The sequence below is a fragment of the Ammospiza caudacuta genome, chromosome 7 (assembly GCF_027887145.1).
Source record: "Ammospiza caudacuta isolate bAmmCau1 chromosome 7, bAmmCau1.pri, whole genome shotgun sequence".
NCBI lineage: Eukaryota > Metazoa > Chordata > Aves > Passeriformes > Passerellidae > Ammospiza > Ammospiza caudacuta.
In genome coordinates this window covers 30,868,447-30,883,589 of record NC_080599.1, presented here as the reverse complement: position 1 = coordinate 30,883,589, position 15,143 = coordinate 30,868,447, and the positions used below count along the sequence as shown (strand labels likewise).

At 40.1% G+C, this 15,143-nt stretch overlaps 1 protein-coding gene across 2 annotated transcripts in view; it reads right to left on the bottom strand.

Moving 5' to 3' along the window:
* The window catches only part of DPYD (dihydropyrimidine dehydrogenase), a 327,901-nt gene that overhangs the window by 12,503 nt on the left and 300,255 nt on the right, over positions 1–15,143 (bottom strand). For both annotated transcript variants that reach the window (XM_058808550.1, XM_058808551.1), the window contains one exon: positions 406–549. In XM_058808550.1, coding sequence (XP_058664533.1) covers positions 406–549 — 144 coding nt within the window. The remainder of the gene's footprint in view (positions 1–405; positions 550–15,143) is intronic.

Genomic DNA, 15,143 nt, shown 5'->3' with positions numbered 1-15,143 from the left:
TGAACACCAGCCTTTGCCATTGATCCTACATGAGGGATGGAGGCATTTAGCACAGGGCATGTAATCAAAAGGTATCATGCAAAACAGCTCATACTGTAGCATTCAAGCTGAAAGAAATTCTAAACAGTTCTGCTTTGTTCTTCAAGGCATCAGTCCTGCTTGATCTGCAACTACTGCTCCACTGCCTGAATATCTTCATTCTGAAAAATGACATTAGGGAAATACCTGAACACGTACATCACAAATCATTTCCCATCGATTTTGGTTAAAAGCTAGAAAGTCTGCATAAAGAGTTGTCTTTGATGCCCTCTAACAAGCTTAAAAGCAGTAATAACCAACTCAAACTGCTAGAAATGACTGTGCATGTCAACTACCTATCACATCTTATGCATGTATTTTTGTTACCTTGATTGCTGGAATGGGTTTCTTCGGAACAAAGTGTTTTTTCTCAGGAAGTTCAGCAGCCATGTTCTGTGCCTTCAGTTTTAGCTTGTTCTCAGCTATTATCTTTTTGCGTTGCTCCAGGTAAGGCCCAAAACTGGGCAGTTTCTGAAACAAAAATCAGTAAACATGATTATGCTTAGTAAGTGGGTATGGTAAAAAGATGAGTCTGATCCCAAGGGTGAGATCTCGAGTCCATGTTGACTGCAACTCGCTTCTTATTCAGGAAGCTGAAATTGAAATCAGTAAGCCTGCACCAGAGTGAGAAGTGAATAAAAATCAAACATGAACATTGGGATCTGACTTGGAAATATATACTGAATATTAAAATATTAATATCTCACAGCAGAAAAATAGCTGAATTGCAGGTCAGCATCCAACAGTCTATTATTTCCCTATTGCATACTTGCTTATATATAAAAATGTATCATGTTAAATAATTCAAATGCCAACTTTATTTCTGTTTCATTTTATACTATATGGAAAGGTATCATAAAATTATCAGTTTACTTAGAAGAGTTCCACCAGTATTTAAGATTATTTGTATCAATACCTGAATAAATCAATACACACTTTTAAAAATTACAAACGTATTTGGCAGTGTGATAACAGAAGGCTGTTTTAACCTGTCAAAGTAAGGCTAACAAACACCAAATGAACTGAAACACATTATAATCTCCTAATTTTCCTCTATGTACCACTTGCAATCTTTTCTGGAACATTTAGTCCTTGAACCCAATTAAGCAAACTCCAGAGGAAGATTTCACTGAATTGCAAAACTCATGTCATGTCTCACCCAAGAACAGGAAAGAGCTGGATCAGATTTCTTAAAACATTCATCTTCCTGAACAAAAAAAATCCTTTTCCTTACCTGGAAGAGACAGACGGACAACTGTAGTGTGCCACGATCACAGATTTAGGTGAGTGAAAAATAGTAGAAAAATGGACTTTTGCTTGATGCAATAGACCATGCCCTTCCTCCCCTGAAACTAGTTCCCTATTCTGCAGAAGTATTTTATCCACCTAACTCAAGCCTGTTCAGAAACTACAGCAGCACTGCAGAAAGCAGCAGGTAGTAACAGGGGATACATCGCCTGAGCAGCTGCTGGCATTAATTCACGCTAATAATACAACCTCAAAGAGCATATCGAACAAGATACAGTACTGCTGTGCTTATCAATTTTTTAACAGGGAATTTCAATGTGAATTTTAAATCCCAGATTATTTAAAAATTTAAAAATTATTATTTTTTAAAACAAAGTAAATCCAGAAGAGGTTACCCTGCTCTTCTGCTAATCCTTAGGAGAAAAATTCCTCAATGATCTCTGTCAGTCACAGTACCCAACCCTGGCACCTCAGCTCCTTGCTATGACAAACAGAAGCTCCTTGGCTGCTGGGTTTGGGTACTCTGAGCATACAGCCAGAGGGTGATGTCCTTGAAACGCTCCCCTGCTCCCAAGATTTGGCTTGTGGTCTCAAGACATTTTTCACAGCAGGTCAGCTCCAGGCTCGCCGTGTCCCAGAGCTCCCCAGAGGTGCTCCTGCAGGCTGGGACTGAGCCCTGCTCTGGGCCACAGCCACAGCCTGGGCACAGCAGGGCAGGATAGGGGTGCTGCAGCTCCAAATGCAGAGCCAGCCTGAGTTTGCCTGCTGGCAGAGAGCTCTTACTTTGTCTGATCAATGGGAACTTTGCTCCTGCATGTCATGTTCAAGGCTTCCTTACAGGCGTCAAACTTTCCTTTCTGTGCAGTTGCTGGACATGAAATGTTCTAGGACATCTTAAAATCAGGCTTTGAGAACTCCAGCAAACAGCACTGATGTGGTGGCCTTACATACTGAAGTCAAATAAGGCAGCAAAAGCAGAATTATTTTAAACAGCAAAATAAGTAGAAGAATTAGAATTAGCAAAATAGTAGAAGAAGAATTTGTCTAATTCCAATCTAATCAATAGGCTCTAAAGCACACACACATAAACTCAATTCTCTATATGACTTTTAGAAAACCTAAAACTTTTTGCAGAATTTTAAAAATTAAAAATTTTGATGAAAAAGTGTTCCTGTATGTCTTCTAGGCTGAATCAATTAGAAATATATTTTTGGCTATGAATAAGTAGTAGCTGTGTCACAGAGGAACTATTTCGTCTCCATAATTTATGTGCTGATGCCAACAACTTTGGTTTGAGAGGGCAGGAGACCTGATGACAAAGCGTTTTTGAATTCTTTCCTGTCTGGCCAGGAATTGAATTGCTGACTTTGACAGTAGGTAGCAAAGCTAATTTTGCTGAGGTTTTAACTTAAGTAGTAGAGAGAGGAGACAGCTGTTCATGGCTTGACTGATTGAAGATCATCTTTGGGAACAACAGCCAAATCTTTGCAGAATAAATCCTTTACTCTTCTATATGCCAAACCTCTCAATTTCTACAGACAGAAACACTAAGAATATTGAAATTAAATAGATGATCTAAAGAAATGTGTGGAAAAAGAATTTATTTTTGTGAATAGGTGAAAAGTGAATTACAAAGGTTAATTAACTTTCATAGTTGTGAGACTGAAGTATTTAGAGTTTTATATCTGACATAGCTCCTAGCTGGGATGTACAGTGGGCATTTTGAGAAGTGTGCAATGCCTTCACTTCCATAATTCAGATGTTTTGTAATGACACGCATGCAGTGAAATTAAACCATATAATCCACATATTTTAAAAAGAAACTATGATTAATCTACAAAACTATCCTCCAAGCTTCATATTTGCTGTTTTTCAATCAAGAATTTGGCTGCATGGAATTTAAAATAACTAAGGAAACATGTAGGTTTTAGTCCAGGCTTGTGCCCATACACAATGTGCTCCCAGTGACTTCACAGAGGCTGACTGTGTGCCCATACAAATGGCCTGGTTATTTTGTGTTTGGGGTCTAGTAGTTCACAAGCAGCCAGGCCAAATTTCATTAAACAACACTGAAAACCAGCAATCTTTTCTATAGCAATAAATAATACATGAAAATGTAGCCTCAGGAGCTTAGGAAGGACTTATTGATGGTTCCCCTTATGAGTAATGCTCAGACATATGGAATGTTGAAGAGACTGCTTATTGTTCAGAGCTGCGGTTTCAAACATTCTGCAGTCAAAGGCCATATGAAATGGCAAAAAATATTTTAATGAAGTGTGTTACTGGATATAGCAAAGGTGGAAAAATGTTGAAATAACTGCAAAAGAGATGGATACTGAGGAGATTTTAAAATTAAATTGCCTCTAATCATTGTAGGGGACAACTTCCTGAGCACATGGGGGATTTAACAACAAAATTCCCAATGAAAGCACAAGCACAGAGGTTGGTGTGTTGAATTCTGTTTGCTTTTGTAATCTTTATACAATAATTTTATTTTTTAAATTTCCAGATATTCCAGCATCACTAAACTCTCCATACATTGGTATCTTTGTCAGACCAACATCTGCCTAGAAAAAACAATTAATATGAATATGTGGAGCATAGCAAATGCTTAGAAGATTGCAACAAACAGAGTAATTAGATAATTCTTGTCTACTTATATATCTGTATCAGTGATGTCTATAGCTGCATTATTTGTATCCATCTGTTTCTATATAGACATAATTCAATGTGTTTCTGTGTTCTAACGTCAAGAATGGAGTCTAAATAAATACATTAAGTGGAATTATTTCGTTCTTTATAATTGCATTATTACAAAACTTTAAGCTTGAAATATTTTGCTGGAGTATTTTACAGAAAGAAAACAAAAATCCAAATCCTCCCCCCGCCTCTGCTTTCAAAAGCAGCCTTTTAACTGATGAACTGTATAAATCTTCAGCAACATTGTGATTTTTGTTTCAGTACTTTCTCCAGGGATTCATCATTGATGAATTTATTCTTACCAAAAAACCTAAATCCTGCTCATTTAAAGATAACAGTATCTTCCACTAAACCTGTCTCTATTCAGATATAAAAAGGCATTACCCTGCCAATAGAGAACTGACAACTTAATGAATCAACAATGAAACCTTAAGCCAGAGAGCTTTAAGGTGAGTAAGTCTGTTTTGATTATAATTTATTCACAGATCAATCTAAAGGTAATGGAGCATATTACGAACTAAAGAAGGTGCTTGTTTCCTAATGGCTAAAAGTGGAGAGAATCCTCCACTTCAGAGTGCTGCAGTTTCCATGGGCACACCAGCAAGCAGCCTAAGCAGCACAACAGGCTGGGGAACAGGGCAGTGCAATGGGCATCAGACGACCCAGACTTCATTTCTAACCTGGAAACTGATCTGATCCTTCCTCTGGGAAAACCCATGTCTGTCCCCATGATGTAGTCATGGGTTGCTTATCTGGGACCTGTCTGCTCCTAAGGGGCTGGATGCCATCTACTGTTAGAAGACACAGATTTCAGCTGGGTTTGCATGGCAAGGTTTTGGTAGTGGTGGGCTACAGGGGTTCAGGGAGAGGCCTCTCCTGTGTCTGACTGAGCCAAGGGCAGCAGACTCCAAGAGGGACCTGCTGCTGGCCAGGGCTGGGCCCATCAGGAATGCTGGGAGTGCCTCTGGGATAACATGAATACCTCACTAGCAAAAGGAATAGGAGGGAAAATGTGGGGCTGCTACTGAATGGAAAAAGGAACCTTGCAAGGGGTTGCAGAGGAGGCTGAGATACTGAACAGCTTCTTTGAAGTCTTCACTTCCAAATCCAGCCCTCAGGAATGCTTGACCCAGGAAAGCAGGGAGAAGGTGTGGAGAAAGAAAGACTTCTCCTCAGTAAAAGAGGATTGGGTTAGAGACCATTTAGTCAAATCTGACATCCACAAGTCCATGGACTCTGATGGAAAGCACCCACAAGTACTGAGGAACTGCCAGAGATCACGCTCAATCATCTTTCAAAGGTCATGGCAGCCAGGAGAGATGCCTGAAAACTGGGAGAAAGCAAATGTCACACCAGTCTTCAGAAAGGACAAGGAGCACACAGGGAACAACCAGCTGTTCAGCCTCACCTCAAACCCTGGAAAGGCGATGGAATGGCTGATCCTGGACACCATCTCTAGGCAAGGGGAAGATAAGAAGGTCATCAGGACTAATCAGCATGGATTCATCAAGGGAAAATCAGGATTAACCAACCTGATTGCCATGGCCCAGAAGCCTTTTATTATATTTTCTGTCCCCTGTCCAGTTGAGGAGGGGGGTGATAGAGCAGCTTTGGTGGGCACTTAACATCCAGCCAGGCTCAGCTCACCATGCACAGTTAAGTGTCATCATAAACCATATATGGTCTGCCTCCATCCTCTTGCGACTTTACAACAATAACAGGAAGATTACTGTAAAGTTTCCTGAAACAGTATCTGCTTTCTTCCTTGTTCTCTGAGAATACAATGAAATATGACTCCAACATTTCCAGAGGGAAAGAAAACACAAGGTCCCAGTAACAAAAGCAGCACCAGTAACAACAACAAAATCTTGTCAGAATGTCAAGGTAGCTTGTGTTTCTTCTGGGAAAATTAAAAAAAAAAAAAAACCCAAAACAAAAACCCAACAAGAACAACAACAACTGAATTCTGTTCCTCTCAAGGTGGCAAATAACACATATTTTCATATTAATAGATATACAGAGAGAATATTTTGCACAATCTTTTCCCACAGGTAAACTGCTTAACTAATGAAAACGATGTGTGGCGATGGAGAAAGTGAAGCTGCAATCTGTTACCCTGCTAGACATTCTTATTCTTTCAGGCATTCAAAGCTAAATTCTATACAGTGTCTGTCCCATACACTGCTGTGGTCAGAGCTGGCACTAGGGCTCACGTCAACACCTGCAGCAGGGAATCCTGCAGGATCCTCCCCACAGCACGTGGGCAGAAGGGTGTCATGCAGAGGATGGGATACTTCACTCTGTCAGTTTCCACCTGACAGAGAGTTTCTCGGGCCAACATCAGCTGCTGCAGCCCCTGGAGCTGCTGTGGTTGCATTAGCAAGAAGCCACAAGAACTTTGTCCCTTGTGTTAAAGGGTTCTCATGGCTCTGTTTCCTAGAGCTGACACATTCCTGGCATCAGTGCCTTTAATGATGTGGGAATGCCATCAAAATAAAGGACAGAACACAACAATTATTCAGAAAAAAGAACTCTGCCTTTCAGTTGTTTTCAATTTTTTTTTTGGGGGACTTTTATTTGCTCGGTAAGCAGTCCTGTCTCAGTAATCTGCAATTACTGCCCGTATACTTGTTCTGTAACCTCTGCTGCCCACAGCATGTGTATATACCATTGCATTTAGTTACTCAACTATTCTGCCTGCTCTTTAAACCATGATTATTTGAAGTGGGTGAGCTAACCCCCAGCCCTTCAGTAACTCTGAGTCTAAATAGAACAATAATGTGTGTTCTAGGAAAATACATTGCAGTGACCTCACCATGAGATATACAGTGCCATGCTTGAATGTGCAGATAAAAATATTATTTAAAATAACAATTATTTCTCCTTTTGTAATTTTTCTAACACTGCTACAATTTTCTCTTCTAGCTCCAAATCAGAAGCGAATTATTCTTCATGTTCTAACTCAAATGTTTGGTTTATATACACCAAGCGAGGGAAAAAATTTTAGGATTACAGGCTTACTACAGTGCAGCAACAACTTACATTCTACAAATGTATTGAAGTAATGAAATATTCATCAATAAAACAAAAAAGAGTTAATATTTGAAGCAAGCTTAGACATTTACAATCAAAAGCCAGGATGACATAGATGATAAAGAAAATGTTACCTTCTGGGGTAAAGAAAAGAAGATACTGATACACATTACTGTGCTACTTCATGAACATCTGGCAGTCTGTCACTTAATAGACAACAACATCTTCTCTAAACAGAAGAGACTTGAATTCATCAGGGATTCCTGTAGTACAGTATGTGCTTAACTTAAGTACCTGCTTTCTGTGATTTCCATAGATTACCATATTCATGACACTGTGGAGTGAAAGCATTCTTCTCACTCTCTAACCAGAACATGGAAAAGAAATTAAAACATTGGCAGGCACTTTGTCTCCAGTTTGTTGGACACGTGAGGAAAGGACTTTCCACCCATTTATGCAGATGAAATTCTGTCAGCTAAGCAGCAGCATAAAGAAGATGTCAGCAAAATGGCTATTAACAAATATCTGTCAGGCAAGCAAATATAACTGCATTCAAATGTGTGTAGGAAACAGGAATCCGTATCAGTTGAGCCTTAGTGTTGCAAAAAACTTTTTTCAAGCAAGATTTTTTACTTTTACTGATACCTAAGTAAAAAAATCAGTGCAGTATTCACATTTTCATGTGTATCTATATACCATTTATACATATATCTATACATTCAGTTTATGCACTTCTTCTATGAATGCTTTAAATCACATGATCACATGGAAAATGCCATTGGTAGATACTTTTACCCACCTTCTCCAAACTGAATGCCCCAGAAGAGAATGGTTAAATCCAAACAAACATGATTTGTTGGATTTAACCATTCTCTTCTGGGGCTACATGTACTGATGGGATTGACTCCAGCAGTCCTAGAACTGTGTGTTTTCTAGACCCTTTCAAAGAAGCCTCAGGGATGCCAGCTAGACTATTAAAAGGGAAGAACAAATCTTGTCTTCCAACTATGAGAAAGCATGGAAATCCTTGCTGCTATAGTGGTTACCAACTGGCCACTCAATCACAGATACTGCTGACCCAGCAAGGTGAGCATTAAGCTGAGTTTGCCAATTCCACTGGTGCTAAATGAGCTGGGCCAGGCACCAGGAGCAGCACAGCCCTGTTTGAGAACTCTGAGGGCAAGGAAGCTGCATTTAAGGTGCCTAAATGACCCATTTGAATCTGCTCAAGAGCTCCTCGAGCAACTCAACATTTTACCACAGAACCCACCAATTTGTCCCTGTGGCCAGGAGGAGATGAAAAGAGCAGTATCTGCGTCTGCCTTAGGTTTTCCACTTCCAATCCAGCATCCCCTGGTGGAAATACAGCTCCAGACCCTGCAGTACTTATCAATAGTCTATGTGTGCCCCAGGGCCATAGAAAACATTCCCAGTGCAGTCAGAATTGCCCACCAGATTCATGCTCTCAGGGGAATGGGAGACTGAACAGAGAGGGCAACCTCCTCTTCCAGACTCTGGGAGAAATTGAGATTCTGAAAGTCACTCTACAAGGCTTTCAGTACATTCAGTGAAATGACTACTGCTTCCCCTGTGTGCAAAGAAAGTGCATTTCCACCACTACTGTATGTGTTTCAGCTGAAAATTTGCCTGTCAAGTGCTTTCTGCTAGCAATCAAACCTTCCAAAAGAGGTAAGAGCCTACACTTTTCCCATCTGCTGGATCCTTTGCAGATTTTTGTTTTGATTTTTGTTTATCCTGTCTTTTTGTTTTGATCTACTTTTTTTTTTTTTTTTTTTTTTTTTTTTTTTTTTTTTTTTTGCATGGAAGCTCCAGACTTATTACCAAATGTCTATACTGTAAACAGCATATAATTTAAATATATCTAGAAATAAACTCCACTTTTCCCTGGTAGACTACACACTGCATAACTATACATATATTATTGAACTAATAGATTACTTAAATGCAAATCACTGCTAATAATTCCTATCTAAGCCTTCTTCCACTTCAGATTCATTGTAATCCATCTCTTATGGCAGATGAACTACAACACTTATCCTCCTCCTGCACAGACTACAATACTTTCCCTCATTCATCTCTCACACATGTAATCCTTCCATCTCTACTTCACACAATCCTAATTTAAATGTAAAGTATTCAGTGCAGACAAAAGAGCTCTAGTCAACTCTTGCAGTTATGACCAAGGAGCCTACTGCTGCCTTTCAGTCCTCATATTCAGTAACACAATGCCTTTCATCATCACCTCAATATCCTAAACTCACTAGATCTCATGCTAAGAGTCATAATACAAATAGTTCTAGCATTAATAGCAAGTACTTCCACCCTCAATAGTCAAACCTCCCACTTCAGTTGGTGAGAGGAAGGATGAGACAATGCTGAATAATCTCCTATGAAGAGTTTGGATATTCTGGTATGATTAAGGCCTTTGAGCAGTTTTGAAAATGTGACAAAGCAACACATATGACATTAAAAAAAGGAATATAGCTAGATGAAAAAATTGTAACGGTGCAGTAAAGTGATAATAATTTTTATAATTTCAAGCTATTAAAAACTTTAAACAGATCTGAAAGGAAATAAGTAATTGCTAAACACTTTAAATTATTATTACATCAATCTTATGAATCAAATATAAATAATACATTACAAAAGAGAGCTCCACTAAACTGATATAAATGTTTCTTATATCACCATCAAGTAGTGAGGAGACACCAATATGTACGTACTAAAGTAACAGACACTACATAAAAACCAAATGTATAAAAGCAGAAGAGTCCTCATTAGAGCCCAAGTCCCCCACAGTGCCTCTCTTGCATATTTATCTGTCTTTATAACAGCTAAAGTATCTAAAGTATCATTATATTCTGAATATGGCATTACAATGGTCATATATTCTAAAATGCTAATTTGATTAGATTTTCACTCAAGTCAATCAGAGGAAGAATTTGATTTTTAAAAATCCAACATGCAAATCATTAGAAATACAGATTACAGGCATCCATCACTGTACTTTAAAAAACTATCTTGTTTTAAATTACTGTAATAGCTTTAAAATGAGTTCTGATAATCTTGGTACTGCAAGACTTCACTGATTTGTATGCACAGTTAGGTTCACAAGAATATGCATTCAGCTTGGCCTCTGCTATTAAGCAGAACCACAACCACATATTGCTTGAATAGGCCATTCCCTTTTTCACTGCTCATGTGCAGTATATCCCTGCAGATAAACAAAGGAGATACATAAACTTTATCTATCACTTTGCACTGTGTACTCACTGTGGCTATTCTGCAGGTCAAATGGGTGACGCGGCACAAAAAAACCCAATAAATGCAAAGGAACTCCTGTGCTGATCCTGTGGGTGAACACACGGGGATTTACACTGGCTGAGGCTGAGCCCTGTGCACTGACTGGGGAAAACAGCACCACGTCCCACAGCCAAGCCACCCTCCTTGGGCATGCACACCTGACTGCATCCCTGCAGCTGCATGGCTCCCATGAAAAGTGACACAGAGCACACAGTGGACACATCCTTTGTGCTGCTTGAATAAACTCTCTTGTCTCCAGCCGCTCTGCACTCAGCTCCAGATAACAACAGCATAACCTCTTCACATGTAAAAGTGATCCTGCAAGCCCTAGAGAGCACTGCTACTCAAAAATCTGCCATATTTAAAATCTCATCCTCATTTAAATTGTGAAAAAAATTATTTTTATTTCTTCACATAATTCAACTTGTTAAAATTATGCCAGGTATTTATAGTGATTCAATCTACAGCTCAAAAACAAATCATCTGTGGCCATTTTGACCATTAAGACAGAGAGGGAAACAAAATTTTCTACTTAGTGCAGCTTCTCTACATTAATGCTGTCTACAACAGCAGTGCCACTCTAAAGGTCACAGATGACATAATTTATGTTATTATAGATAATCCATGTCATCTGTCTGCCTGACTCTTTTTCTCCATATTTTTTAGAGGTGCTGTGTATTTCAATGGATAAAGCTCCTAGGAGAGCTTCAGTCTGAGCAGCTTACAAAGGCAGGGCAGGCACCACACAGGAGAGAATTGCTGCTTCTCCTTGGGAAGGCTGGGCCATTTCTTGCCTCCAGAGAACACTCATGAGCATAAGTCTGTTCCCAAATATGCAGTCCTGGTGCAGAGCACTCCAACAAGCCATGACACCCCTGCGGGGAAAACTGCAATTTGCTGCAGTGATAGCAGTGATGAGAAGTGGAGAAGATTTCTGTTGCCAGGCCATTTGTATGAATGAATGAGTCCAGGCTCCAAATGCAGTTTGGTGGTGGGACTTGCAGGATGGTGCATCCTGACTGCAGCAACTGTTCAGTTGTCCTGATTCTGTGTACAGCAGCCTGGTAAGAACTCAGGGGTGTACATCTCAATCCCTTCCAGATGCTGAGCGAGGAGGGTCACTGCAGCCTGTGGTTACTGAGGGGCTGCTAGTTCTGGCTTTACAACTGATGGCCACTTTGTACTCATACCCTCTCCTGCCCTTAGGAGATAAGGATTGACATTTCCAGTCGCCCACATGACTCAGTGTATGTGGTCTGGGCCGCTCCCACACTGCTGGTGAGGTATGAGACTCCTTGGAGGGGCTGTGCCCGTGTGTGCCGCACAGCCCTGCCCTGCCTTGTGCAATGGAACGGCCTCAGCACTTACACACTGCAGTGCTGCACCGTGGGGTACTCTGTACAGCTCCTTTATGCAAGACAGGACTCCAGCAAATCACAGCAGTTGCATTCATAGCATGCTTTTGTTTAATAATCACCTCAGGAGACTGTACAGATCTGAAAAGTGTGGAAAGGTATTGTGAGATGGTTTATGAATCCCACTAATCTCCAAACTGACATTTTCAGATGTGGGTCTATCCTGCATGGTTTTTACTTTTTAGGAGCTAGGTAATAGCCTTTAAGAGGTCAGCAATTATCCCAGTGCTCCAGGAGTCAAATGCAATTTCATCTCATTTTATTTCATTTTAGATTTATTGCCTTGGTCATTTCAAGCAGATAGATGAGAATGTAATCATGATCAGCTACAGCTTTTGCTGTTCTGTTTCTGCACCTATACAGCTACGGCAGTGATCCCAGCCAGCTCCATTAGTTCTTCTTGCTGATACTGTTGACATTCTTCAACCACAGTTTTGATATCAAATTGCATTTTCTTCCACTGGTATCTACACTAAGAGATGCTCAAAAGATACTGAGGTAGTTACAGTCTGTAATTCTTACATCTACTACATTTGCAAATATATTAATATTGCATCAGAAACTGTAAAGTCTTTTTTAAGATGGAATGTACATTACCACCTGCAGGTCTGTGTAATGCCTTATTAAATTGCTAAAAGACCATGCATATGCACAGCTTCCCATCCTCTCTACAGCAGGCTGGCTGCCCATCTGATCTGTGGCTCTGCAAAACCTCAGCAGTGAGACATGCTCTCCTTACTTTCCCTTGCCTTAATGCCTTTTCTCTGAGTGCTGAGGACATTCTATCAATCAAGTGCCCTCCTGGCTGCACTGCTGGGTCCATTTCCAGCTTTTCTTTGCCTAGAAGACTTCCCAGACCTTTAAAATACCAAATAAATACTTTGCTACAGGGGCTCTTCCACAGTGCTACCTAGTTCAGCTAAGTTTTCTGACTTTTTGTCTGTAACTTTTATTAATTGTTTGTCCCAGTTTTGTCACATGCTTCTTTCATTCAAGCACTTCATTTAGTTAAAAGCAAAGTATTTGTGAGTTATCTATACTTTTTGGTATTTAAATTTGTTCAGCTTTTTTTTTTTTTTTTTTTTTTTTTAAATCAACATTGTCCTGCTGGTATTTTGATTGTTTCTATCATGTACATTTTTGATTGTTTCTATGCTGTACATTTTTGTCAGCAGTTTTAGACTCCCAGAAAATGCCAACAAAGTCTCTGTTGTCTAGTATTTACTGATGTTTTAACTATCCAGCTGGCATTCAAACTCTTCTCTGCTTTAGTGCTGCTGCTCTTAGTTTAAAGTTCATGCTTCTGCAAACGGCACTGAAAGTTTATTTTTGATCTTGTGCAGTGCATCAAAGCCAGATATGAGTAAAGTTGTATTTTCTGAGTCAGTTTGTTTTCCTGATGTGGTAAATTTTTCCTTTTTGCTACTGCAAGCAAGCTTTGGCAAAACACTCTTCTTGCCAATACAAAAAATCCCATATGTGAGACAATGACCAGATTTCTCTCCTCTGCTTTGTGCTAATGCATTTGTGTTTGCACAAAATTTTTCCTTGTCTATGCAAATCATTTCTGGGCAGTTAAGAGCTTGTCTCTACCCCACTGGTGGCCTCAGCTCGTGCCCAGGAGCCCTGCATTTCTGCTGTGCTGCTGCCTGAGCTCTGCACTCATGGTTTAGCTCAGACCAGAGCACACCTTTGACGTGAATCTCTTCTTTGTCCCCATACGCCGCACCTCACTTCTTACAGCAGCAGCTGCAGAGAGCACAAACTGCATTTTATTTTGGATGAAATGAAACCTGAGTGAGTGTGTGTGCTCCAGGGATGCAGCTGCAAATGAGCTCCAGCTGCTAATGGGCATTTAGCCCATGAGAGCAGACAAGAGCTCGAAGTCAGTAAGAAAACCTGGGATGCACATGGTGTGCACACCAGTCTGCAGCATCAACCATTTCCCTCTGCAGCCCTGTTCCTATCTGATCTGTCTGTCTGCACCACTCCTCAATGGAAACAGAACCTCTGGGTGCTCCCATCTGAACCACTGCAACTTTGTTCCACCTACAAACTGAATTCAGCCTCTGGGATGCAATGAACTCATGGCTTAGCTGCTTTATATCATCAGAAAAAAACAGGGACTTACCATTTTTTCAAACCATCCACACTTGGATAGCACATATATACTAGTCACACCATACAAGAATATGTGTATTAGTCACACATTTATATCATTTCATTACATCCTATTATATCTTAGATATTTCTGGAGATTTTCTAAAAATTTTGACTGCTTTTCTTGGTTTTGAAGCCTCAGGCTGTTAGAGCTTTTTTCTGAGTGCAATTTTCACTAACATCTAATAGAGCTCATTTCTGTGTCCATCTGTCCATCTTTCATGCCCAGTCACATACTGCCATTACTTGTCCTTTTTTTTTTTCCCCTTCAGAGTCTTTTGCAAGATCCTCTCTATACCCACAGTAGTAAATCGGTGTCTGGGAATGTTCCTGGGCACAAGGATGTTTTCATCTATCCTAACAAAGCATTACAGCATTTTTTGCCTGCTTTTGGCCTGTGCTGACTATCAGTGTCCCAGGCAATTCCTGGAGAGCCTTTGGAAGTCAGCATGCTCCAGGAGCCATTCCCAGCAGGCAGCCTGCCTGCAGCCAACCTGCTTTGGAGACTAACAGCTTCTGATCATCGGTACAGGCTGCTTGGTGCCAGCTGGCCTGAGCACCTAGGAATATTCCCGGATACATTTAATTTGGAAGTACAGACATTTCTGTCCTTTCTGAAGTTAGGTGCCTATAGGAATCTAATCACTTCTGATGTCAGTGCCCAGGCAGAATGAAGTACAACAGTGCAACATCCAACTAGCTTCAAAAAATGCTGTTCTCTGTCATAAGGGACTCCCTGGAACTAGAGAGACAAAGCTTAATGCTAACCATAAAAGGCGTCATGGTATGGCATTATTTATCCCTGCATTTTTTAATATTTAAGAACACCTCTTTTTCTCTCTTTTTTTCTCCCCAAAACAGGAGAAGTACAATTACAGCTTTAAAAAACCAAGAAAATGAACAATGTTCTAGCCTGCCACAAAGTTCTAGCCTGACACAAAGAATGAGCTGTATCTTCAACCTACTCTTAAAGCAAATTCCTGTGCCAGGAATAAATGGTTTGTCCATTCTATGGCTATTTTACACCACACAGGGTTCCTTTCACACTTTTTAAAATGCTGTTGTAGTCTTAATTAGGAAGCAAAGCAATCTCAGGATGCTATAGAGTTTTCTTTTTGATACTTTACTGATATCAGGGACACTGATACTGACACCAGTATGGACAGATCATAAAATTGTAATATT